The sequence below is a fragment of the Hylobates moloch genome, unplaced genomic scaffold, assembly GCF_009828535.3.
Source record: "Hylobates moloch isolate HMO894 unplaced genomic scaffold, HMol_V3 SCAFFOLD_4, whole genome shotgun sequence".
Lineage (NCBI taxonomy): Eukaryota > Metazoa > Chordata > Mammalia > Primates > Hylobatidae > Hylobates > Hylobates moloch.
The window spans coordinates 83,943,451-83,971,348 of NW_026652279.1; the positions used below are offsets into that span (position 1 = coordinate 83,943,451).

General features: G+C 38.0%; 1 protein-coding gene across 17 annotated transcripts in view; it reads left to right on the forward strand.

Annotated features, from left to right (window-relative positions):
• The first annotated feature begins 537 nt into the window (after nucleotides 1-537).
• Nucleotides 538-27,898, forward strand: part of SUPT20H (SPT20 homolog, SAGA complex component) — a 50,879-nt gene continuing 23,518 nt past the window's right edge. For 5 of the 17 annotated variants that reach the window (XM_058437650.1, XM_058437654.1, XM_058437652.1 and 2 more), the window contains exons 1-10: nucleotides 774-1,040; nucleotides 8,924-9,019; nucleotides 11,929-11,964; nucleotides 12,592-12,650; nucleotides 12,927-12,993; nucleotides 15,142-15,271; nucleotides 16,324-16,427; nucleotides 19,754-19,870; nucleotides 19,985-20,038; nucleotides 26,667-26,806. In XM_058437650.1, coding sequence (XP_058293633.1) covers nucleotides 9,017-9,019; nucleotides 11,929-11,964; nucleotides 12,592-12,650; nucleotides 12,927-12,993; nucleotides 15,142-15,271; nucleotides 16,324-16,427; nucleotides 19,754-19,870; nucleotides 19,985-20,038; nucleotides 26,667-26,806 — 710 coding nt within the window. In that variant the 5' untranslated portion in view covers nucleotides 774-1,040; nucleotides 8,924-9,016. Of the gene's footprint in view, nucleotides 1,041-8,923; nucleotides 9,020-11,928; nucleotides 11,965-12,591; nucleotides 12,651-12,926; nucleotides 12,994-15,141; nucleotides 15,272-16,323; nucleotides 16,428-19,753; nucleotides 19,871-19,984; nucleotides 20,039-26,666; nucleotides 26,807-27,898 lie in introns of those variants that run through there. The other 12 variants (XM_032150437.2, XM_058437655.1, XM_058437657.1 and 9 more) reach the window with 8 other exon arrangements.

Sequence of the window (27,898 nt, forward strand, 5' to 3'; positions counted from 1 at the left end):
GCGAGACTGCTGAGATTTCACCACTCCACTCCAGCCTGGGCGACAGAGCGAGACTTTGTCTGAAAAACAAACGAACAAACAAAACAAAACAGACCTTACAATGTGTATTAGTAATGCGGTTTCTGAATTTTTAGAACCCTTCTCTGGGGTGGTTTTTTTAAAAACATTAAACTCATTGGCAGTTGATACACTACAGAAGGTTGTACGCATCGGACTAGTAAATGTAGGTAACGGTGTCGCTGTTTTTCCATTTGTATGTGCTAAGCAAAGAGAAAAGCTAGTTCTACGTTTCTTCCACTCTAGAAATTCAACAGGGTCGTTTTTCCCCAAATTCACATCTACACTCTCCCTCCCACTTTGCGGATTCGGATTCCAGGCCTGAGCAGAGATCCTGGGCCCCGCCTGCCGCCCAGACCCGAGTCTCCGCAGCCCTCACCGGCGTCCTGCGCAGAACGCAGCGCTCCAGGCTCCTGGCGCGACCCCGCCCTCCCGGCTCCTCCCCTTCCGCCCGCCTTCCCCGCCCCTCGGCCCAGCCCGCCAGTCGGAAGTGCGGCCGCCGGAACAGGCAGTTGGTGGGGGTGCAGCACTGAGCCGCCTACGGGGCGGGTGGGCTTTGCGGCGGAGCAGGCGGCGCCGTCTTGGGGCCTAGCGGCGAGGCGACCCGCACAGGTGGGCGGTGGCGGTAGGTGGGTGGGACTGGCCAGCGAGTGGCAACGCTGTGGCTTAGGCGCGCGAGATCCGGCCAGGGTCAGAGGTGAGCGGGCCGCATCCCAGAGCCCGCTGGAGGAAGACGGGGGTCCCCAGAGACCCGGCAGGCCGGGGCGGAGGTTGAGGCAGCTAAACTCGCGGTGGACGCCTGCATCGCCTTTCGCGGTGTTGCTAAGCCGAACTTTTAATTTTAGTTTGACTTTTGGGTTCCAGATACGGGTATTTCCGGACACTGGCAAGAATTTTGCCTTGCGTGTCTTCGAAGGCGGTTTTCTTGGTGTCCATATTGCATAAAGGCTGGTCGCTCCTCTGTGAAGATGACGGTTTTACAGGTAAAGCCTAAGTTGTGACAAAAGCTCCTGCAGTGGGAAGACTCTGGTCGATCAGGGAAATCAGTAGAATTGATAGGAACGCTTAGAATTGGATTAATTACTGGCCATGGTTACCCAGCGCTCAGAAATGAACTTGGAGAACAGTTGCCTTGGAAGCCATCTCCCGTAACCACTGCGTAGTGGGGGCCGCGTCTTCTTGAGTGCAATTTATCAAAGTCTCTAGTAGGACTCAAAATATAAAGTGACGAGCAGGATTTTCGGAGTTGAGTACAATGTACTTGGGTTGATGACCATGTTAGATCCAAGTTTGGATCCAAGTTAGATCCAAATTAAGAAATACATATTCGTCTCTGAGCAGAATTGGGTCCTTTTTTTAAATGCTTTGCTTTTTAAAGAAATGTAAAAACAGATGCCGGTTTGATAAGTTTGCAGGTTGTAATACTGGAAGGGACCTAAGATTGGACACTGAGAGTTCTGAATTCTGATCTAGGTCTGTGATGTTAGGAAAGTCAGTTCTGATTGCCTTATTCTGTAAAACGGAGATGATAATGATTACAGTTTCCTCACAGGTTCTAGTAAATTCTGTGTATAGTCAGAATGTTTGCTTCGTGAGAGATATGAAGTTATTAGTTTTTGTCTGAAGTACTTAAATAATTTAAAGTTAGTAAGCCCCCATTCCCAATTTAGGACAAGAAATCTTAAAGTCGTCACATTTTGTCCGAAAAGTACGTAGTGTATCTTCATCTTCAAATTCAGTGGTCAGAAAATTTTCACTTTAACCTAAATTCAGCTTAAACCTCCTACGAGCTCTTCAAGGGTAGGAGTAATATCTTACTCACTGTAAATGATTGTAAATCATTTACAGTTGTATGGTGCTTGTGTTTGTGTTATATTAGGAGTTTAGTCCATTTTTTAAAGTTTCAGACGGAGTTTCACTCTTGTTGTCCAGGCTGGAGTGCAATGAGGCGATCCCGGCTCACTGCAACCTCTGCCTCCCAGTTCAAGCGATTCTCCTGCCTCAGCCTCCCGAGTAGCTGGGATTACAGGCGTGTGTCAGCACACCCGGCTAATTTTTTATTTTTTTAGTAGAGACTGGGTTTCACCATTGTTGGTCAGGCTGGTCTCGAATTCCTGACCTCAAGTGACCCACCTGCTTCTGCCTCTTACAGGCGTGAGCCACCGCCCCAGCCAATTTTTTTTTTTTTTTTTTTTTTTTTTTGGGACGGAGTCTCTCTCTGTTGTCCAGGCTGCAGTGCAGTGGCGCGATCTTGACTCACTGCAGCCTCCACCTCCCAGGTTCAAGCGATTCTCTTGCCTCAGCCGCCTGAGTAGCTGGGATTACAGGTGTACGCCACCACACCCGGCTGATTTTTGTGTTTTTAGTAGAGACGGGGTTTTGCCCTGTTGTCCAGGCTGGTCTCGAACTCCAGGGCTGAAGCAGTCCACCTGCCTTGGCCTCCTAAAGTGCTGGGATTATAGGTGTGAGCCACTGCACCCGGCCTTCTGTATTTTTTTTGTAGAGACACTTTCCCCATGTTGCTCAGGCAGGTCTGGAACTGCTGCTCCTGGGCTCAGGCCATCAGGCAGCCTCTGCCTCCCAAAGTGCTGGGATTACTGATGTGAGCCACACCCCACCTGGCCCTTTCCTTTTTTTTTTTTTTTTTAATGGCTTGGCAAAAACAAAGCTTTGGGGTTCACCAGAAATCAAAGCAAAACTGTTTTACCTGGAAAATCTTATTTTCTGTCATCAGAAGTTGTGCTTTAGTTCAGCTGTGTAGACACCTAGTAGTGGTTACATGAAGTTAGGTGAATAGATTAAAAATAATTTTTATTTGTCATCACTCTCAAAGCAAATGTTTTCTGTTTATTTTAATTGTTAATTTTTTTTTTTTTTCGAGACAGGGTCTTGCTCTTTTACCCAGGCTGGAGTACAGTGGTGTGATCATGGCTCACTGCAACCTCTATTTCCCAAGCTTAAGTGATCCTCCTGCCTCAGCCTCCCGAGTAGCTGGGACCTGTGCCACCATGCTGGACTAATTTTTTTTTCTTCCCTTAGTAGTGACAAGTCTCACTGTGTTGCCCAGGCTGGTCTCAAACTCCTCAGCTCAGATGATCCTCCCACCTGGGCCTCCCAAAGTCCTGGGGTTACAGGTGTGAACCACCATACCCAGTCTTAGAGCAAATGTTATGCACCATCCTGTGCTAGGCAGAGTGAGCTTCAACCCTGGCAGCACGTTTGACTCGTCTGGGGAGCTCCAAAAATGGGGACTGTGCCTCACTCTAGACCACTTAATCAGCCTCAAGTGGGTGGGTCACACGCATCCCACAGTTTGAAGCTCTGCAAGTTACTCTTGTGCAGCCAGGATGAGAACTCCTGTAGTTATGGGAAAGAAGGCTTTCTTTTTTTTTTTTCTTTTTATTATACTTTAAGTTTTAGGGTACATGTGCACAACATGCAGGTTTGTTACATATGTATACGTGTGCCATGTTGGTGTGCTGCACCCATTAACTCGTCATTTAACATTAGGTATATCTCCTCATGCTATACCTCCCCCCTCCCCCCACCCCACAACAGGCCCCGGTGTGTGATGTTCCCCTTCCTGTATCCATGAGTTCTCATTGTTCAATTCTCACCCATGAGTGAAAACATGCGGTGTTTGGTTTTTTGTCCTTGCGATAGTTTGCTGAGAATGATGGTTTCCAGCTTCATCCGTGTCCCTACAAAGGACATGAACTCATCATTTTTTATGGCTGCATAGTATTCCATGGTGTATATGTGCCACATTTTCTTAATCCAGTCTATCATTGTTGGACATTTGGGTTGGTTCTAAGTCTTTGCTATTGTGAATAGTGCCGCAAGAAACATACGTGTGCATGTGTCTTTATAGCAACATGTTTTATAGTCCTTTGGGTATATACCCAGTAATGGGATGGCTGGGTCAAATGGTGTTTCTACGTCTAGAACCCTGAGGAATCGACACACTGACTTCCACAATGATTGAACTAGTTTACAGTCCCACCAACAGTGTAAAAGTGTTCCTATTTCTCCACATCCTCTCCAACACCTGTTGTTTCCTGACTTTTTAATGATGGCCATTCTAACTGGTGTGAGATGGTATCTCATGGTGGTTTTGATTTGCATTTCTCTGATGGCCGGTGATGATGAGCATTTTTTCATGTGTCTTTTGGCTGCATAAATGTCTTTTGAGAAGTGTCTGTTCATATCCTTCACCCACTTGTTGATGGAGTTGTTTGTTTTTTTCTTGTAAATTTGTTTGAGTTCATTGTAGATTCTGGGTATTAGCCCTTTGTCAGATGAGTAGATTGCAAAAATTTTCTCCCATTCTATAGGTTGCCTGTTCACTCTGATGGTAGTTTCTTTTGCTGTGCAGAAGCTCTTTGGTTTAATGAGATCTCATTTGTCAATTTTGGCTTTTGTTGCCATTGCTTTTGGTATTTTAGACATGAAGTCCTTGCCCATGCCTATGTCCTGAATAGTATTGTCTAGGTTTTCTTCTAGGGTTTTTATGGTTTTAGATCTAACATTTAAGTCTTTAATCCATCTTGAATTAATTTTTGTGTAAGGGCTAAGGAAGGGATCCAGTTTCAGCTTTCTACATATGGCTAGCCAGTTTTCCCAGCACCATTTATTAAATAGGGAATCCTCTCCCCATTTCTTGTTTTTGTCAGGTTTGTCAAAGATCAGACAGTTGTAGACATGTGGCATTATTTCTGAGGGCTCTGTTCTGTTCCATTGGTCTATATCTCCGTTTTGGTGCCAGTACCATGCTGTTATTGGTTACTGTAGCCTTGTAGTATAGTTTGAAGTCAGGTAGCATGATGCCTCCAGCTTTGTTCTTTTGGCTTAAGATTGACTTGGCAATGTGGGCTCTTTTTTGCTTCCATATGAACTTAAAAGTAGTTTTTGCCAATTCTGTGAAGAAAGTCATTGGTAGCTTGATGGGGATGGCATTGAATCTATAAATTACCTTGGGCAGTATGGCCATTTTCACGATATTGATTCTTCCTTCCCATGAGCATGGAATGTTCTTCCATTTGTTTGTATCCTCTTTTATTTCATTGAGCAGTGGTTTGTAGTTCTCCTTGAAGAGGTCCTTCATATCCCTTGTAAGTTGGATTCCTAGGTATTTTATTCTCTTTGAAGCAATTGTGAATGGGAGTTCACTCATGATTTGGCTCTCTGTTTGTCTGTTATTGATGTATAAGAATGCTTGTGATTTTTGTACATTGATTTTGTATCCTGAGACTTTGGTGAAGTTGCCTATCAGCTTAAGGAGATTTTGGGCTGAGACGATGGGGTTTTCTAGATATACAATCATGTCATCTGCAAACAGGGACAATTTGACTTCCTCTTTTCCTGATTGAATACCCTTTATTTCCTTCTCCTGCCTGATTTCCCTGGCCAGAACTTCCAACACTATGTTGAATAGGAGTGGTTGAGAGAGGCATCCCTGTCTTGTGCCCATTTTCCAAGGGAATGCTTCCAGTTTTTGCCCATTCAGTATGATATTGGCTGTGGGTTTGTCATAGATAGCTCTTATTATTTTGAGATATGTCCCATCAATACCTAGTTTATTGAGAGTTTTTAGCATGAAGCATTGTTGAATTTCGTCAAAGGCCTTTACTGCATCTAGAGATAATCATGTGGTTTTTGTCTTTGGTTCTGTTTATATGCTGGATTACGTTTATTGATTTGCATACGTTGAACCAGCCTTGCATCCCAGGGATGAAGCCCACTTGATCATGATGGATAAGCTTTTTGATGTGTGGCTGGATTCGGTTTGCCAGTATTTTATTGAGGATTTTTGCATCGATGTTCATCAAGGCTATTGGTCTAAAATTTTCTGTTTTGGTTGTGTCTCTGCCAGGCTTTGGTATCAGGATGATGCTGGCCTCATAAAATGAGTTAGGGAGGATTCTCTCTTTTTCTATTGATTGGAATAGTTTCTGAAGGAATGGTACCAACTCCTCCTTGTACCTCTGGTAGAATTCGGCTGTGAATCCATCAGGTCCTGGACTCTTTTTGGTTGGTAAGCTATTAATTATTGCCTCAATTTCAGAGCCTGTTATTGGTCTATTCAGAGATTCAACTTCTTCCTGGTTTAGTCTTGGGAGGGTGTATGTGTCGAAGAACTTATCCATTTCTTCTAGATTTTCAAGTTTATTTGCGTAAAGGTGTTTATAGTATTCTCTGATGGTAGTTTGTATTTCTGTGGGATCGGTGGTTATATCCCCTTTATCATTTTTTATTGCATCTATTTGATTCTTCTATTAGTCTTGCTAGCAGTCTATCAATTTTGTTGATGTTTTCAAAAAACCAGCTCCTGGATTCATTGATTTTTTTGAATGAATCTTTCTTCCCACCAAATATTAGAAACATGTACCCAAAGAGTGAGGTTTGGTTTTTTGTTTTTTTGTATCAAATAGGCTAGATAATGTATCTTTTTTTTTTTTTTTAATTTTAGTTTAAGTTCTGGGATACATGTGGTCAATGTACAGGTTTGTTCCATAGGTATACATGTGCCATGGTGGTTTGCTGCCCCTATCAACCTGTCATCTAGGTTTTAAGCCCCGCATGCGTTAAGTATTTGTCCTAATGCTCTCCATCCCCTTTCCCCCAACCCCCCAACAGGCCCCAGTGTGTGATGTTCCCCTCCCTGTGTCCATGTGTTCTCATTGTTCAACTCCCACTTATGAGTGAGAGCGTGTGATGTTTGGTTTTCTGTTCCTGTGTTAGTTTGCTGAGGACGATGGTCTCCAGAATCATTCATGTCCCTGCAAAGGACGTGAATTCATTCTTTTTTATGGCTGCATAGTATTCCATGGTGTATATGTGCCACCCTTTCTTTATCCAGTCTGTCATTGGTGGGCATTTGGGTTGGTTCCAAGTCTTTGTTATTGTAAATAGTGCTCCAGTAAACATACATTACGTGTGTATGTGTCTTTATAGTAGAATGATTTATAATCCTTTGGGTATATACCCAGTAATGGGATTGCTGGGTCAAACAGTATTTCTTCTTCTAGATCCTTAAGGAATCGCCATACCGTCTTCCACAATGGCTGAACTAATTTACACTCCCACCAACAGTGTGAAAGTGTTCCTGTTTCTCCGCAGCCTTACCAACATCTGCTGTTTCCAGACTTTTTAATGATCGCCATTCTAACTGGCGTGAGATGGTATTTCGTTGTGGTTTTGATTTGCATTTCTCTAATGACCAGTGATAATGAGCTTTTTTTCGTATGTTGGCCACGTAAATGTCTTCTTTTGAGAAGTGTCTGTTCATACCCTTCACCCACTTTTTGATGGGGTTGTTTTTTCTTCTAAATTTAAGTTCTTTTTTTTTTTTTTGAGACGGAGTCTCGCTGTCGCCCAGGGTGGAGTGCAGTGGCGCAATCTCGGCTCACTGCAGGCTCTGCCCCCCAGGGTTCACGCCATTCTCCTGCCTCAGCCTCCCGAGTAGCTGGGACTACAGGTGCCCGCCACCTCGCCCAGCTAATTTTTTTGTATTTTTAGTAGAGACAGGGTTTCACTGTGTTAGCCAGGATGGTCTCGATCTCCTCACCTCGTGATCCGCCCGCCTCGGCCTCCCAAAGTGCTGGGATTACAGGCGTGAGCCACCACGCCCGGCCAAGTTCTTTGTAGATTCTGGATATTAGACCTTTGTCAGAAGGATAGATTGCAAAAATTTTCTCCCATTCTGTAGGTTGCCTGTTCACTCTGATGATAGTTTCTTTTGCTGAGCAGAAGCTCTTTGGTTTAATTAGATCCCATTTGTCAATTTTGGCTTTTGTTGCAATTGCTTTTGGTGTTTTAGTCATGAAGTCTTTGCCCATGCCTATGCCCTGAATGGTATTGTCTAGGTTTTCTTCTAGGGTTTTTATGGTTTATGGTTTTATGGTTTTATGTTTAAGTCTATTCCATCTTGAGTTAATTTTTGTTAAGGTGTAAGAAAAGGGTCCAATTTCTATTTTCTGCATATGGCTAGCCAGTCTGCCCAGGGCCATTTATTAAATAGGGAATCCTCTCCCCGTTGCTTGTTTTTGTCAGGTTTGTCAAAGATTAGATGGTTGTAGATGTGTAGTGTTATTTCTGAGGCCTCTGTTCTGTTGGTCTGTATGTCTGTTTTGGTACCAGTAGCATGCTGTTTTGGTTACTGTAGCCTTGTATAGTTTGAAGTCAGACAGCATGATGCCTCCAGCTTTATTCTTTTTGCTTAGGATTGTGTTGGCTATACAGGCTCTTTTTTGGTTCCATATGAAATTTAAAGTAGTATTTTCTAGTTTTGTGAAGAAAGTTAATGGTAGCTTGATGGTAATAGCATTGAATCTATGAGTACTTAGGGCAATATGGCCATTTTCACAATATTGAGTCTTCCTATCCATGAGCATGGATTTTTTTAATATTTGTTTGTGTCCTCTCTTATTAATAAGAGGATTTTTTGTCAGCAGACATGATTATATCTGTGATTTGTAAAGTGAACTGGATAGTGATCAAGCCCAGTGGGCAAGCTATTAAAATAATTCAGAGAAAAAATGAGAATAGCAACAGTGGTGATAGAGAAGAGATTTTAAAAAACGTATTTTTTTCTCTCTAGGGATGTTGAATATTTTTGAGAAAGGGAGTAATAATTGAACTTGGCAAGTGTGTTTTGCCCTTCCTGGTTGAAACTACTTTTCAGCAGTGAGTGGATAGGTTGTGGTACATGAATTTTATTGTTACTCATTATTAAAAAGTGTCTTAAAAATATATATGTGTTGAAAATATAAGTAATTTTCCTTGTTAATTATTAAATATGTAATCTCATTTTTTTCTCTTAATAGCCTTATGTTAATATTGGGGTTTTATTGTTTTTGCTTTTCAGTACTGTAAGATTGATGTTAAAGGCATGGTGTTCACCCCACTTCATCAGCGTACATGAGTTGTCTCTTCTTTTGGACCCTTATTTTATGCCATAATGGTAAGCTTCGGCTCAGTATGTTCAAATTTGTGTTTTAGAATGTTCTCTTCCTTCATCTTCATAAAGATATTTGTATTGTAGATATAGAAATATTCTTGTAAGCTGTACAAGTTATCCCAACTGGGGAATTACTTAGCAATCACATTGCAAAATCTTCTCTATAAAATATATTGCTCACTAATCAGTGTTACAGTGATCACATTCATCCATCTATCTGTTGTTGTGTTTATGAAGTATTAAAAATATTTACTTCTATCTACTTTGACATATTCCAAATCGTTGGCAAGGAGGATGGGTATAAATAACAAATAGTTTTGGGGAGTATAGATTTCTCATATCTTAAAGCTTTTCTTTAGATTTTATTAAAATTTAAAAACAAATGTAACGTGCTAATTGCACATAACGTATTTCAGGCAGCATCAGTGCTAATTATCTAATGGCACATTTCTGTTCACTGACTTACAATCACTAAAGATACTTAGGAGTAGGCATTTAACTTTTGCCATTAAGAAATGACAGACTAAGGGAGAAAAACACTTTTTAATGTTTTAAAGAAGCAGCAGCATTTGACAGAGAATAAATGAACATTGATCACCATGTTATTTATTTAGATAACCCCTATTCTGCATCACAAACTTCAGAAAACATCTGTCTTCCTTCTCCTCTTGGGTTCTTGCCTGTCTACTCCTCCCCTATTAGAGAAAAGTAGAAGTATCACAGTGGGGTTCTGACCACACCTTGTATTTTGCATCTATATTACCTAATCATTTTCCTCTTAAGTTTTTGAAGGAGGTAATGAATGAATGATGCTTTTATTTATGTATGTAGGCATGTCTCACTAGAAGACCCTTTGAAGTTTTAATTTCAGAAGACGAAATATTTACTTGAGATGACTGGCTGTTTAAAATTGTCCTAGACTGTATATATTTGATTTTGTTTATTATAATTTTTTGATACAAACTCTAAAATTTTATGGGCAAAATTTAAAAGAACGTTCTGTATTTGTGAAGTGTATATGTACAGAATTATGTTTTCATGGTGGAAAATGGGATCAGGGAAAATGGGATTCAGGAATCTTAACTTGAATCCTGGGAACCAGTTTCACTGGGAATCTGCTTCTTATAAGTTTTTTTTTTTTTTTTTTTTTTTTTTCTGGTAGAGATAGAATCTCACTATATTGTCCAGGCTGGTCTTGAACTCCTGATTTCCCACCTCGGCCTCCCAAAGCTTTGGGATTACAGGCATGTGCCACAGTGCCTGGCCAAGATTTTTTAACAAAGCAAATTGGTGTAGATTTATTATAACTGAACGTTTTGAAAAGATGGCAGATTTCAGACTTTGTTCACTTATCATATTTAGATATTTGATAATGTGGGTTTTTTATTGAACAGTGCAAGAAGGCCCACTATTTTTGGAATTACACAAATTCTCCATCCTTAGGACTAGGTGTTCACTTAAAAGTTCCCTTGATTTCCAAAGGGTGGCAGTATTTGTTTTTCCCCCTTACCCTCCTGGGACTTTGGTGGGTGGTAGGAGTTTTTACCCACATGCAATTTGGTAGGTTGAGGTATTGGAATCTGCAAAATAAGACAGAAGAATTTAAGTCCTTTTAAATAAAAACTGAAAGTTCTGTGCCTCTTAATAAAATTTAAAAATGACTATCATTGTGAATGAAAAAGACTATAAAAAACAAAAAACTAGAAAGAAAACCACCGGTGGTATATTTGGGTTTTGTTTTATTTGTTTGTTTTTTTGTTTTTGTTTTTTTTTTGAGATGGAGTTTTGCTCTTTTTGCCCAGGCTCTAGTACAATAGCACGATCTGGGCTCACTGCAACCTCTGCCTCCCGGGTTCAAGTGATTCTCCTTCCTCAGCCTCCTGAGTAGCTGGGACTACAGGCGTGTGCCACCACGCCCAGCTAATTTTGTATTTTTAGTAGAGATAGGGTTTCACCATGTTGGCCAGGCTGATCTTGAACTCCTTACCTCAGGTGATCCTCCCGCCTCGGCCTCTCAAAGTGCTGGGATTACAGGCATGAGCCACCATGCCTGGCCATGTTTAATTTTGTTTAGAACCTAGTACTTTTATTCATATGTGTCTTTAGAAATGAAGACTTTACAAATGAAGACATAGCATAGCTTCACCATATTTTTTCCTCGTCTCTAAGAAATGAATGGATAGGGATCTACTAGTAGATCTCAAACCTTACATGTAGTAACAGTAATATATTTCATCAATTCTGAGGTTCATTTTCTTTTATATTTTAATATTACTGAATTGATGATGAGTTGATACTCAAGAATATCTTAGAATTGATAGCGTATTTTTTTCTGTCTTAATGTTATGCAAAATAATGATGCATGCTTTCAATGGCATCTTAAATTCATTGAAACATGGCAATGATAGCCATCATTTATTCCTTCTAGGCACTGAGCTAGAGATGTTGTAGGTTTTTGCATTAATATATTAGCAATTTCTAAGTTAATGTTAAGTGCCAGTACAACCCCACTCCCAATTTTCAAGATTTTTAGCAGATGAGGAGTTTTAGCCTTTGCTTCATTTTGATTGTATACTTTATGGCCAGTATATTTTTTTGAATGGTGCTCTTAAAAATTAAAGTCTATGAAGTGATGATAGCTGCCATATCCAAACCTCCCCTATGTTAACCTCACAAACACTGACCAGAGAGACCGTGTTAGCATTCTTAATTAGTTTGTTGTTAGTAATCAGGTGCCCAAGACTCATATTTTTTCTTTGTTATGTATATTGATCATAGCGTGGAGTGGAGGAGACAAATAAAGGAAAATATATTAGACCTGTGTTAGAAAACATTAGAAATGTTAAATGTATATTAAATTTTTTTTTGTGGAAATAACTAATATTACCAAATATACTATTTACTTTTTACAGCAACAAGCTTTAGAACTAGCTTTGGATCGTGCAGAGGTGAGGTGTGACTAAGTTACATATTGAAATAGTGTTGTCTTTAATTGACAAAAAGCTCCAGTTTTAAGAGATTTTTGTATGTGATTTTTAAAGGAGCACATTACTATTTTAGGACAAGTATGTGTATCATTTTGCTGTAAATATATAAAAATACCAGGTGATATTTGGATCGCCTGTTACTTGGAATCCTCAAGATAATAATGTTATGGAATAAAACTTACTTGAAGAAGGATATAGAATTTCTAAAATTGTATTTTCCTGTTTTGACAAGTTTTCTAATTACTCAGAAAAAAATAGCTAAGGTATACAGTATACAATTTTTCATACAGTAAGCATATTTTGAACAACCATAAAATATATTGATAATATTTCTGACCTGTGAAGTCATGGTTGTGAAACTATGATTTTGCTTATGGCAATGAAATACTCTGCTAAATCGTGGTACAGTTCAAATTTCATTTGTTTGAAACTTATCTTTAGATGTTAAGTAGTTTTTCCTACAAGATGTAATTCAGAGACTTAAGTGAGTAGCCTTTTTAGCCTTACGTATGTTTTAGATATACTCAATACAGTTTTTCATAGTCAAAAGCAAAAGGCAAGCTGTTCTCATAAACTTTTGTTTTTTAGTATGTCATTGAAAGTGCCCGACAGAGACCTCCTAAAAGGAAATACCTATCAAGTGGAAGGTATGAATAATTAATTGGTAACATCTTAGATTCATTGAAATATGATGATAGCTACCTTTTATTGCGTTCCTAGTAGGCACTGAGCTAGAAATTTTATAGGTTCTTTGCATGTATTAGGAATTTCTAAGTTGATGTTAGCTACTGTATTCAGCTCCACCCCAGTTTTTGGGAAATTGAGGCAAAAATGTGAAAATTTAGGAAAAAATTAAATAACATTCATGTCATGATGATTACTATGTTAACATTTTATATATTTGTTTCATTAAATTTTTTTAGAAAATCTGTATTTCAAAAACTTTATGACTTGTATATTGAAGAATGTGAAAAAGAACCTGAGGTTAAGGTAAGTGTACATTTTTATTGTGTTGTAGCCTTTGAAATGTAGAAGAGAGGAATTTGGAGGAGTTACATTTGGAGTATTATTTTTGTGTGTGTGAGTGAACTAATATCTTTTTTAACCTGACCCTAGTCAATTCTGTAGCTGACCCAGAGCTCTGGCTAATCTGGCACCAGGCAGAGATCACCTGCTGAGGTAGGAGTGAAGGAACAGTTATGTTGAGTATCAGACTGTCTCACTAGGAAGTCATGAGCAAAGCCACAGTATATATTATATTTTGCTGCTTCTTCCTCCTGAGAAGTGATTTATGAATTTATAGCACTTCCTCCTGAGAAGTTATTTACAAATTTATAGCAGTAACCTGTTTTCTCATGATGATTTGAACTGGAAAGCCAGAGCTATTACAGAGCATGTATGAAATTCAAGTACGGTAATAAAAAGTGAGCTTGGTCGTAAAACGAGTTCATGGCTGATTTAACTTAATTCATTTTTATTTGGCATAAAGATATGGGTAGTAGAAATGTAACAGAAGTCGATTTATTGATGTCTTGGAGCCCTCGGGTTGGAAGGACCTAAACGTCTCTATGAGCTTTTGTTGTCTGTCTTTAAAAATGAATACAGTTTTACTATTTAGGCCAAAAACAGTGGAATTCCAGTAGTGTCTAACTTTAAAATCTTTACATTAGGAAAAAAATTATTTTTAAACTCTAAATAAATCTTACAGTATGTTTTTCATAAGTTCTGCTGATATATACTTGACATACAATAAATTGTACATGTTTAAAGTATATATTTTTTAAGTTTTGACATGTGCATTATAGATAGAAACACCTCATGAAACCATCACTACAAACAATAGAATGTACATATTCATCATCTCAGTGACAGAACTAAAATAAGAGAGCTACATATATGAAGATTCTAAATTGGAATTGGCAAGCCACTCTCCACCAGCTAAATGTGGCCTACTGCATGTTTTTATAAATGAATTTTTGTTGGAACCCATCACACCTGTTGGTTTGTATATTATCTAGGGCTGCCTTATAGGTACAAAGACAAATTGAGCATTGCAGCACAAACTATTTGGCCCACAAGCGTAAAATACTATCTGGCCCATTAAGAAAGAAAATTTGCAACCTCTAGTCTAAATGGGATCAACTCTGTGATAGCTAATTTGTTTTGTTGAAGAGGTACACATACTGTAAAAATTTATCTAATTCCGTCTTAAATTATGAGGGTTTTCTCTACACTGAAAAGACTAACATTTTAAGTCTCTCTTTACTAGTTTAACATCAAAGTGGTTAAAAGTTGTTTGCCTTTTTAAAAAATTTTCAGATTGCTTAGTGTTTTGATTCTATGGTGATGACAGATTAAGAATTTATCACTTCTCTGTGTGTGTATGATATATGTTTAATATATATTTACTAAATATAAGATATTCAAAACATTTTGTTTTTTGAGATTCTGAAAAAATATTTACTGTTATTTTTGCTAAATAAGATTTGATGACATGATTTGTTAAATCTGTAAGTTAGTTTTATTTTAAATTATATGCAATTTTAAAATCATGGACTTTGTTGTGGTTTTTAAGGAGCTGTTGAACTGGATTTACAGAAAATTGCTTACTTCGTCTTACCAGTTAGATATTTTTAGGTTCAACATTTCAGCTTAGAGCTGTTGAACTTGTTTGTATCTTATTTAGCCTATAAAATAGTAAAGAAATGTGCACTTCTTAGATACAACCAAAGAGAATGATCCAAATTCTTTAGGTTAGACTTCTACTTAATGGAAACTGTATGCTTCTGTGTTTTGTATATTTGCATTTAATGGTTTTATATACTACTTATTTAAATATTTTTATTTCTTAAGTATTCAAAAGTACTTGTTTTACATTTAAGTGCTTTTATTGTCTTATAGGTCACCCATTTTTAAAATATGAATTAATTTGCATAAAACATAGTAGTAAATAAAAATCAAGTTTACACAGCTGTCCCATACGTAGTGGCTATAGTTTTGTGAGCCTTCTCCATTTATTCAGAATCATAATGCGGAAAGAGCACCAAAAGGTTAATTCAGGCCTGATTTTGTTAAATCATAGCGTTATTTGTTAAGGTTATACTGGATTATTTTCATGAGCTCTGCCTCTTTTTAAAGCAGAAATTAAGAAGAAATGTGAACTTGTTAGAGAAACTTGTTATGCAAGAGACTTTGTCATGTTTAGTGGTCAATCTATACCCAGGAAATGAGGGATATTCTCTGATGCTCAGGGGAAAAAACGGATCAGGTAAGACCCTCCAGAGCACAGCTGCCACAAAATACTTGTGCTAGGCAGGATGTGCTGTTTTTTTAAAGTAGTTTTTTAACCTGTGAAAGCATTTGTCCTTCAGATAGTGATGACCTAGTGATAAAAACAGGTTTTGATCCCAGTTTTCTTCCTTATGATATGTTTTGGTAGAATATTAGAAATTATCTCTCTTACAGTTATCTTCCCTGAATGTGCATTTTAGAAGTATTCTAATTGATATGTCTTTGAAGTCCAATTATACAAGCATCTCAGAACCAAAGGAAAGGTTAAAAAAAAAAAAAAGGAAAATTATAGAGGCATAACTTACAAATGATTAAAATAGAATTTCTTGTCACTCTATTGCTATTTATATTTTAAGATAGTATACCGTGTTTAAAGGTAGGTAATCCTGCAGTTTGAATATGAGTCTGGAATCTTCAAAATTAAGCAGACTCACTGCCTTTTGAGTAATTTTCACATATTAAAATATTTCTATTCATACTGAATATGAACATTTCTGTTAATGGTGAATATGAAAATAATTTAAAAATATAAACACTTCAGTTTCATTAAAGAGGTATAAAATTTTAATATGATGATAATGGGAATTCTACAAGGAACTCACATAGCTAGAATTTTGTGTGTGTGTTGGTAATTAATTGTAAAGTGTAACACCAAGAGAATTTTGTTCTAAAAGTGACTACTTTTCAGATAAGGCACCAAATTGTCCCTCTGATTTCCAGATTAGATTAATTGGTCTTCAATGAACTTTCAGTTACTTTGACATTGGAATTTTATCATATTCTGATTATTTTGCTTTGGGCTGTGATTCAGATTGTGACGTTATGCCAGATGTTTTTTCATAATGTGTTAGGTTTGTTTTTTCCCCCTTAAATAAAGAAGGACATGAAGAAGTCCTTTTGGTTTTGATCCTTGCTTTGTTGAAATGCCTTTTGGTTTTATTATATACAATTTTTTGAAAAGCCATTTGAATTATACAGCTAAGCTTTCAGTGAGTGTGATCATTTTCAAACTTAATGTTTTAAATTAAGATTCCGAGACCATTCGACTGCCCTATGAAGAAGGAGAATTGCTTGAATATTTGGATGCAGAAGAATTACCTCCTATTTTGGTTGATCTCCTAGAAAAATCTCAGGTACAAAATTTTTGTCTTTAAAATGTCTTTATATTTGTTATATGTATATGATATATATATATATGTCACATTTTTGTGTATGTATACATATATGTATATAAACGACTATATGATGTTTTGTGACAGATGATATTTAATTTCTATCACTGTTCCCAACAGTGATAGACATGAAATCGGTCTGGGCTTTGGTGGCTCATGATGCCTGTAATCCCAGCACTTTGGGAGGCTAAGGCAGGAGGATCACTTGAGCCCAGGAGTTTGAGTTCACTACAGTCTCAAACCCCTGGGCTCAAGTGATCCTCCTGTACCACTGCAGGATTAGAGAAGGAAGAGGAAAACCAGAATTGTGGTGATTGCACCACTGCACTCCAGCGTGGGTGATAGAGCGAGACCCTGTCTCTAAAACTAATAATAGAAGATTAAATGAGACACATATAGCTATCTGGAAATGGGTTTATTGTGGGATATTTAACCTTTAGGGTATACTGAAACGTAGAGATGTAGTTCTTCTAAAATAGTTAGAACAATTAGCTCATCAATTGGAAATCTCCCTATAGTTACTATCAAGAAATTATGAAAGAAACTACTTTGAATATTTATGAAGTTTTTCACTTGGGGGCCAGAAACTGGCCTTTACGTCTGTACTTCTGTTCATAGCTTGCCTAGGTAAGCACTCCCTTGCCCTGTTCTACTTCCTTCTTACTGCCTTAACTTAACCCCAGCCATACTGTGTACTCTACTGAGGAAAAAGAAGACATCACATGAGAACTCTCATTTCCTCCTAGCACCAGTTGACTAGCATCCCTACCTCTCTCTTCATATCTGCCTGCCTTCCCGTTAAAATAGTTGATGTATACTGTTTATAGGCATCCATCCCCTCCACTTGTTTTCTGGATCCTCCCCTTCTCAAGGACTTAAAATTATAACCTCTCTTTTTTTCTATTTCACTTTCTCTATTAAATGCAAGCATACTGTGTTACAGGTTGAGCATCTCAAATCTGAAAATTTGAAATCCGTAGTGTTCCAAAATCTGAGCACTGACTGACACTTAAATGCTAATTGGAACATTTCAGATTTCAGGTTTTTTGATTAGGGCTGCTTAACCTAAGTATAATGCAAATATTTCCAACTTGGAAAAGCTTGTGCTGAAGCACTTCAGATAAAGGATACTTAACCTGTATGTCTCAAATTAAAAAAAACAAAAATCCTCCCTTGACCTCATGTCCTTCTCCAACTACTGCTCTTGTTACTCTTGACAGCAACGCTACTTAAAGAATTTATAGTCATTTCCTCTTTTGCACATCCCATTCTTTCCACCACCTATCTCATATGGCATCATGATGTCATTCTGCAGAGGCTGCATTTGTCAGAGTTACCAGTGATCTTTATATACTGAATAATTGGTCACTTTTCTGTTCCTTCTTAATTGGCCTCTTAGCAAAGATCAGTGGATATAACTGCGTCCTGCTTGAAATGCCTTTCTGTTGACTTCTGAGACATCATTTTCCTGGTTTTCCTCTGCCTTCTCTAATCCTTCGGTCTTATTTACTATAATCCCTGTTCCATCCATAAACGTGTGTGTTTTCAGGTTCAGTCCTTGGCCCTCTGTTTTTCTTTAGTAATATTCTCCCTGAATGATTTCAGCCAGTTTCATGGGTTTTTAAAATGTTACTTAGTCTATTGCTTATATGCCTCACCATGGCCATTCCACCAAGCTCCTAACTTACATATTTACTTCGATATAAAATAGGTTCCTCAAATTTAACATGACAAAAACAGAACTTTATTTTACCTCCCAAACCAGTTTTATCACCAGTCTCTTCAGTCTAACAGATGACCCTGTCCTCACCTTCCACATTCAGTCCATTAGCAAATGCCAGTCTCTCTTTAAGATACACAGTCATGCCCAGTGCTCTGAACAAAACCCTTGCTTTGCTGTTTGTCTTCATCTTCTAAATCTCATCCTCACTCACTACATTCCATCCATCCTTGTCTCGTTTCCACAATAAAACACTCCAAGCTTGTTCCTACAGTAAGAACTTCTCATGTGTTATTCCCTCTGTCTAGAATGATCTGTCCCTGAAGTGTCTGGCCCTTTCTTGTGCTTCAGATCTTAGATAAAACCTAAGGTTTTTGTCTGCACATACAATCCAGATTAGCCCTTCCCTATTTGATTTCCTTTATAGAATTCATCACTATCTAAAATTACTTTGTTCTGTTTACATGTTTATTGCCTGTCTTCCCACAACTGAGAGCAAATGTTGTCTGACTACTGTATCTGTGAAGCTGTACCTGGATAGTGCCTAGCACATAGTACGCATTGTAGTTGCTCAGTAAATATTTATTAAAAAGAATGACAAAACATGGAGACCACAGTACCCACTAAAAGTTCTGAATGGGTGAAAAACACACTATGAGTGACTGTGGCAAGTCATAACTAGCAAGACTTCAATGATAATAGTTGTTACATTTGAGCATAGAAAGGACTGAAAAACTATTTTTCTTTCCTTTTTTTTTTTTTTGGGACGGAGTCTCGCTCTGTCGCCCAGGCTGGAATGCAGTAGCCCAATCTCGGCTCACTGCAAGCTCCACCTCCCGGGTTCATGCCAGTAGCTGGGACTACAGGTGCTCACCACCACACCCAGCTAATTTTTTTGTATTTTTAGTAGAGACGGGGTTTCACCACGTTAGCCAGGATGGTCTCGATCTCCTGACCTTGTGATCCACCCGCCTCAGCCTCCCAAAGCTGGGATTACAGGCGTGAGCTACTGCGCCCGGCCTGAAAAACTATTTTTCATTTGAATTTTATATTTAGCTTCCCTCTTATTAATAAAGGCTAAGGGCAAAGATTTTATTTCTGAAAATTTTAGCAGAGCAAATACAGAAGTTATATCTAGAAGCTGAAACACTGGCAAGGTTGGTTGGCAATTTATAACAATGATAAACTTTATAGTAATGACAAAGTTAGCAAAATGTAACAGTAAGCCAGTGAGCTGCAGAAGAACAGCAGTTCCAAGGATCTGTAACATAATAGTATGTAAATGCCAAAAGTCAAACTGTTGACTTGATAGATGCCAAAGTCAATCTATAATTAGAAACTATTAAATAGTTTTAAATTGCTTCTTGTGTCATAGTGATGAACATAAAATACTTCCTCTGAAAAGGTTTACATAGTGTTAAATCTACCAAGCAAATCTACTGAAGAGTACATACATGCGTGGCCAGAAATGTTGCATGAGTGTAAAGAATGCGAAATGTTTGATATAAACCCACTTATTTAGGCTTTTGGAAAAAAAAATGACATTTACGTATTTTTACCCAAACAGGTTAATATTTTTCATTGCGGGTGTGTCATAGCAGAAATACGTGACTACAGGCAGTCCAGTAACATGAAATCTCCTGGTTACCAAAGTCGGCACATTCTCTTACGTCCAACAATGCAGGTAAGGATGTTGAATTAAGAAATACTATTTTAGATTTTAGTTGGGAGTTTTATTTATCGAATTCTTCATATGTTTGTGCATAGATTGAGTTTTTTAAATTTTTATTTCTTCTAGACTTTAATTTGTGATGTACATTCAATAACAAGTGATAACCACAAATGGACCCAGGTTAGTTGTTTTGTTTTTTAATCTCAAACAGGCAAAATATAGGATGAAAAAAACTTGTCATTAAGCAAAAGTGATTTTCTGCTTATTTTTATTCAATAATTAAGTTTGATGCTTTATGTGAAAAGCTGGTATTCCTTTATGAGATCTAGAAGTTAAGGGTCTCTTTATATGTGTAGTAATCCCTCAAGTTGCCTAAGATCATTTTAGGGTCAAGCTGACCTAATATATTCAATGAGATAAAACTTAGTTCTTTATCTCCTCTCAAACAGAAGAAAAATGTTTTGTTTTTACCATGGTTACAAATAGATACTGATTTTTTTTTTTTAATAATTCAAGTTTCTGAACCTAGCCTAGCCTATCTTTCTTTGCCATTTATACTGGTTGCCTTGAAATGAGGGGAACTCCCTTACCCCTGAGAATAACCAGTTAACCCTCCAGTTCTGGCTCAGTGATACATGAGGGGACTTCAGAAAATTTGTGGAAAACTAGAATTAAAAGATAATAAAAAATATAAACTTTTCTTCTCAATATAAGCTCCATCAAGTTCAAGATGCTTGTAAATGATATCAACCATTTATTTAGTCCACCCCTAAAGAACTGAGCGTCCTGGGAGCTGAACCATATCAATGCAATCTTTTTTACATTATTAACTGAAGAAAAATGGGTACTTTTTAAACATTTTTTTTTAAGATTAGGAAACAAAAAAGTCAGAAGGAGCCAAATCTGGACTGTAAGGTGCATAGCTAATGGTTTCCCATCAAAACCCTTACAGAATTTCTCTTTTTTGATGAGAGGAATGAGCAGAGGCATTGTGGTGCAGAACGACTCTAGTGAAGCTTTCCCAGGCATTTTTCTGCTGAAGCTTTGGCTAACTTTCTCAAAACACTCATAATAAGCACGTTATCATTCTTTGTTCCTTCAGAAAGTCAACAAGCAAAATGTCTTGAGCATCCCAGAAAACTGTTTCCATGATCTTTGCTCTTCACCTGTCTGCTTTTGCTTTGACTGAGTCACTTCTGCCTCTTGGTGGCCATTGCCTTAATTGTGCTTTACTATCTTCAGGATTATACTGGAAAGAATGCTTTAGTATCTTGGTCCTACTTGTTGAAAATTTCCATTGAAAGCTCTGCTTTTGCAGCTGATCTGGATGCAGTGGTTTTGGCACCCATCAAGTGGAAACTTAACTTTAATTTTTCAGTCAAAATTGTTCAAGCTGAACCAGTTGAGATGCCTGTAGTGTTGGCGATTGTTTCTGCTGTTAATCATTGGTCCTCTTCAATTAGGTTACAAACAAAATGAATTTTTTTTCTCGTAAATTGATGTGGATGATCTGCTGCTGCAGGCTTCGTCTTCAACAGTCTTGTCCCTTCTTAAAACAAGTTACCCATTTGTAAACTGCTGCTTTCTTTGAGGCATTCTTCTCATAAACTTTTCAAAAAGCATCAGTGATTTCACGATTCTTCCACTCAAGCTTCACCATCACTTTGATGTTTGTTCTTGCTTCAGTTTTAGCAGAATTCATGTTGCTGTGGTAGAGGCTATTTTCAAACTGATGTCTTATCCTTCTTAGTGTTTCAAACTAGGTTCTGTTCAGACATGTTATAACAGCTTAGTACATATTTATTTTGGTGGAAAAAGTTTTGAAACCTATGTATAGTTTTTTCTTGATACTCATTTTTCATAAACTTTTTAAAGACCCCTTGTATATGAGATGCCCACTCACAAAAGTGTTAAGTTGTCTGTGACTATAGTGAGGAATAATTACTAAGTCAAAAGAAAATATCAGTAATGGTAGTTATCCTTTCTGTGACATGTGATTATAAAGTAAGCTTCAGTTCATCAGTAACTACCAAGTGTTGGGTTTTGGTTTGGGCTATGTTATCATCTACAAAAAGATTAAAAGCTATAAAAAGAATATTAGAAAACAGAAAAACTCATTGGTTACCATCAGAGTTTCCTAGGGCATCAGTTTCTTACTCTGAAGATTGATAAAGGAGAGAATATAATATTTATTCTGCCCTTCTTGTTATGAACTGTATTTTAGGCAGCCAAGTAACTGAGGGAAAATTCTTAGGAGAATTTCCAGCTAATAGGTGCAAAAGAAATGATAGACTTTTAAAAAATAAAAGTTTGAAAGTCTTAAGGAAGTAATGAATCTAGACAGCAGTAATTCTTGGATATGAAAACCATTAGATGAAGGTTAATGGGAAATTTTATAATGTAGAAATCTGATTAAACCCACTGATTGAAGATGGGACAGTCACTTATTGTGTACCTCCTGGTTTGATGCAAGAGACAGTACACAACAGTAGTAATAGCACCAATAAAGAACTCTTGTCCAAAAAAAAAAGAGCCCATATTACATCAAGCCACTAGTTGTAAATAGCAGTTTATAGGAATTCAGTGAATAAAATAAACTCTTAAGTGACACAATGAGGAAGAAACCAGCCAGATCTAGTTAATGGACGTGAGAAAGCAACTGGTTAATTCTAACAAATTCTTATTTAGCAATATTATTAATTGATTCACTTTTTAAAAAAAATAGCCTTAGCTATCAAGATATTTCAGAGGTTAAGCAAAATAATAGGATTCAGTAAAGTATGTTATGTGATAATAGTAAAGAGCCTGTATGTGCTTTGGAATTGGGTATATAGAGTTCACACAATATTAGCAGAGTCATTTTTATTCTTGTAATGTAGTTGAGTATAGGATGGGACGGTTACTTCACAGTTACTGAAAAATGCCATAACCCTTTATGACTCTATAGGTTTTGTGAGAGCAGAGGATTTTGTTTTGCTCACTACCTTATCCCCAATTCCTGGAAAGGTGCCTAACACATCATAGGTGCTCAGTTTCTTCAGTTAATGAGTAGCCACTCTTTTAACCTAACCATTCCGTACTCTACAAATTATAGGCATACCTCGGAGTTACTGTGGGTTTGATTCCAGAGTACTGCCGTAAAGCAAATACTGCAATAAAGCAAGTCACATGAACTTTTTGGTTTCCTAGTGTATAAAAAGGTTACATTTACACTATATAGTTGACTTTGAACAATACAGAGGTTAGGGGCAGTGGCCCTTGTGCAGTCAAAAAACCATGTATAACTTCTGACTCCTCTAATACTTAACTACTAATACCTACTGTTGGCTGGGAAGCCTTACTGGATTTTTTTTTTTTTTTTTTTTGAGACGGAGTCAGGTTGCAACCCAGGTTGCAGTGCATTGGCACAATCTCAGCTCACTGCAACCTCTGCCTCCTAGGCTCAAGTGATCCTCCCACCTCAGCCTCCTGAGTAGCTGGGACTATAGGTGCATGCCACCATGCCCAGTAATTTTTTTTATTTTTGGTAGAGACAGGATTTCACTGTGTTGCCCAGGCTGATCTCGAACTCCTGATATAAGTATCAATAAGTATATCAAATATAAGTATCAATAAGTATATCATATTAAAGGTCTTCATCCTCATCTTCACATTGAGTAGGCCAAGGAGGAGGAAGAGGAAAAGTTCATCTTGCTGTCTCAGGGGTACAAAGAGATAGAGAAGATGGAAGGGGAGGCAGAAGAGGCATGCACACTCAGTGTAACTTGTATTGAAAAAAAACTCCTGGCTGGGCGCAGTGGCTCACACCTGTAATTCCAGCACTTTGGGAGGCTGAGGCGGGCGGATCATGAGGTCAGGAGATCGAGACCATCCCGGCCAACATGGTGAAACCCCGTCTCTAAAAATACAAAAATTAGCTGGACGTGGTGGCATGCGCTTGTAGTCCCAGCTACTCAGGAAGCTGAGGCAGGAGAATTGCTTGAACCTAGGAGGTGGAGGTTGTGGTGAGCTGAGATCGCATCACTGCACTCCAGCCTGGTGACAGAGCAAGACTCCGTCTCAAAAAAAAAGAAAAAAAAAAAAAAAAAAACTCCAGTGTAAGTGGACCTGCATAGTTCAAATCCATGTTGTTCAGGAGTCAACTGTACTGTAGTCTATTAAGGGTGCCATAGCATTATGTTTAAAAAAAATCTATATACATTTATTCAAAAATACTTTATTGCTAAAAAATGCTAATGATCATCTGAACCTTTAGGGAGTCGTAATCTTTTTGCTTCTGGGAGGTATTGCCTGGATATTAATGACTTCTGACAGATCAGGATCTGACAGATTGAAATGGCAGTGGCAGTTTTTTAAAAGACAGCAGCGAAGTTTGACCCATCGATTCTTTCATGGAAGAGTTCTCTATAGCATGTGATACAGTTTTACCCTACAGTAGAACTTCTTTCAGAATTGGAGTCAGTCCTCTGAAACCCTGTTGCTGCGTTATCAACTAAGTTTATCTAATAGTCTGAATATTATGTTGTCATTTCAACAATGTTCACAACCAGGAATAGAGTCTATCTCAAGAAACCACTTTTGCCGGCTGCCGTGGCTCATGCCTGTAATCCCAGCACTTTTGGGAGGCCGAAGCAGGTGGATCATGAGGTCAGGAGTTCGAGACCAGCCTGGCCAATATGGTGAAACCCTGTCTCTACTAAAAATACAAAAATTAGCTAGGCATGGTGGCAGGTGCCTGTAATCCCAGCTACTCGGGAGGCTTAGGCCGAGTAGCAAATCAAGAATTGCTTGAACCCAGGAGGCGGAGGTTGCAGTGAGCCGAGATCACGCCATTGCACTCTAGCCTGGGTGACAGAGGGAGACTCTGACTCAAAAAAAAAACAAAAAAAACACTTTATATGGTCATCCATAAGAAGCAACTCATCTATTCAAGTTTGATCATGATATTGTAGCAATTCAGTCACATCTTCAGGCTCTCTACTTCTAATTGTAGTTCTCTTGCTATCACCACATCTGCAGTGATTTCTTGTCCTGAAGTCTTGAACCCCTCAGAGTCATCCATAAAGGCTGGAATCAACTTCTCCCAAACTCATATTAATGTTTCTATTTTGACCTCCTCCCATGAATCATGCATGTTCTTAGTGACATCTGCTTAGAATGGCAAATCCTTTCCAGAAAGTTTTTAATTTACTTTGCCCAGATCCATCAGAGGAATCACTATCTATGGCAGCTAAAGCCTTACAAAATATATTTTTTAAATATTAAGACTTAAAAGTCAAAATTACTCCTTGATCCATAGGCTGTAGAGTGGATATTGTGTTGGCAGCTATGAAAACATTAATCCCCTTGTACATCTCCATCAGAGCTCTTGGGTGACAAGGCCATTGTTAATGAGCAGTAATATTTTTGAAAGAATCTTTTTTTTCTGAGCAGTAGGTCTCGACAGTGGCCTTAAAATATTCAGTAAAACATGCGGTAAACAGATGTGCTGTCATGCAGGCTTTGTTGTTCCATTTATAGAGCACTGATGGAGTAGTAATTCTTAAGGATTGTGGGATTTTCAGAATGGTCAAATAAGCATTGGCTTCAGCATCATGTCATCAGCTGCATTAACTCCCAACAAGAGAGTCAGCCTGTTCTTTGAAGCTTTGAAGCCAGACATTGACTTCTCTCTAGCTATGAAAGTTCTGGGTGGCATATTCTTCTAATATAAGGCTGTCTTGTTTAATTTGAAAATCTGTTGTTTAAGGTAACCACCTTCATCAGTTATCTTAGATCTTCTGCATAACTTGTTGCAGTTTGTCTATCAGTACTTGCTGCCTCACCTTGCACTTTTGTGTTATGGAGACAGCTTCTACTGTTAACCCTCATGAACCAGTTTTCTGCTTCAGACTTTTCTTCTGCAGCTTCCTCACGTCTCTCACATCATAGACTTGAAGAGAGTTGGGATTTGCTCTGGATTAGGCTTTGGCTTAAGGAAATGTTGCAACTAGTTTGATCTTCTATCCAGACCATTAAAACTTCCTCTGTATCAGCAATAAGGCTGTTTTGCTTTTTTTTATCTGTTATGGATGTTCACTGGAGTAGCACTTTTCCTTTACATTCACAACTTAGCTAACTGGTACCAGAGGCCTAGCTTTCGGCCTGTTGTAGCTGTTTATAGGCCTTTCTCACTAAGCTTAATCATTTCTAGCTTTGGATTTAAAATGGGAGATGTGTGACTCTTCCTTTCACTTGAACACTAAGAGGCCATTTTTTGCCTAATTTAAATATTATAATGTTTCTAGAAGTAAGAAGTCCTGAGAAGAAGGAGAAAGACAGGGGAGATCCCACACTGGGACGTGGTGGATCGGTGAAGCTGTCAGAGAACATACATCATTTCTTGATTAAGTACACATTGAATATCACAGGTCACCATAATAGATTTAATAATAATGAAAAAGTTTGAGATACAGAAAGAATTACCAAAACGTGACACAGACACAAAATAAGTGTGTTCTGTTGGGAAAATGACGCTGACAGCCTTGCTCAGTGCAAAATTGCCACAGATCTTCAATATGTAAAAAGTGCAATATTTGCAAACCACAATAAAACGAGGTATACCTGCATTGAATTTCCATTAGAAGTTTCTTTATGCTGTCTGGTTTCTAAAAGTTTACATGCACACTAGCATTGGAACTTGAAATACCATATTTTACTGTAGTCCTTAGCAGAATTCCAGGGAATATTTCTAGATTAAGTGCAATGTATGATTACATATTTGAAAATCTTAAATCTGGTATTGACATATGCTCTTAACACATTTCAGGAAGACAAACTTTTGCTTGAGAGCCAGCTCATCCTAGCTACAGCTGAACCACTCTGTCTTGATCCTTCTATAGCAGTCACCTGCACTGCAAACAGACTGCTCTATAACAAGCAAAAGATGAATACTCGCCCAATGAAACGGTAATTGCTTTTGTGGAAGGGTGAACCAAAAGACACAAGTAGCTGTAAATTTTGCTATTTATAGTATCTTTTCCCTCCGGGGTATGGTTGCTCTGATTTTGGTGGGGAAGGGTAGAGATGGGGTCTCTCTTTGTTGCCCAGGCTTGTCTCGAACTCTTGGCCTCAAGTGATCCTCCCACTTTGGCTTCCCAAACAGCTGGGAATATAAGCATGACCAGCTGCACCAGCCTCTGATTTTTTTTTTCTTTTTGAAAATAGGATTCTTAATGGTCTCATATTTTCTTGTATAGTATTATTATTTTTTTAAATGCTCTATGCTTTAGATTGAACTGATGCATTTTCTGCAGTCTTTTAAAGAATAAACTTTTTCTAAGTTTATAGTCTGTTTGCCAAAAAGGTAAAGAGGCTGAGATCAAATATGAACAGAAAGAATAATTTTTTCATTATTTTCCTAAAAATGAATGACTGATTTAATTGTTGTTATCCTACTTTTAAGGAAAGAATTTGTAATTTCGAGATTTGAGAAAATATGATCATAGTTTTTAGAAGTCAGTTATAAACTGAATCTAGGCACACCTACCTTTTGTTTTTGAAACAAATCAAGCTTATTCCTCCCTCGGCATCTTTTAAAAATGTCTCTTCAAATAGTCATTCCCTGATCTTTCAGAATATTTTCTTTTCCCCACCCTCCATGGGAAACATGAGGGAATTTTTCCCCAGTAGTCACTGTGAGAACCTCTTTGAGCTCCTGGAGATAAAACCCCCAAAAGTCTGGGGGCTCCCAGTGACTAGATCCCCCTGGAGTTTTGAATCTCAGACATGTCCACACTAGGCCTCCAGCAATTCATCAGTTATACTTGAGGTACCCTACCCTGGCACTGGTTCCTGAGGAGGTTTGTGCTAATGGGTTTCTGCTTCAGCAAGCTATGATGGTCTGCATTTGCCTATTGGTTTCTCCAAGTTTGGGGCAGTGGTTTGTCTTGTGACCACATCTCTTTGATGGATCTAAGAAGAATCGTTAATTTTTCTGTTTATTCAGCTTTTTACTTGTTAGGATGAGGTGGCAACTTCCAGAGTCTTAGATGCCTGTAC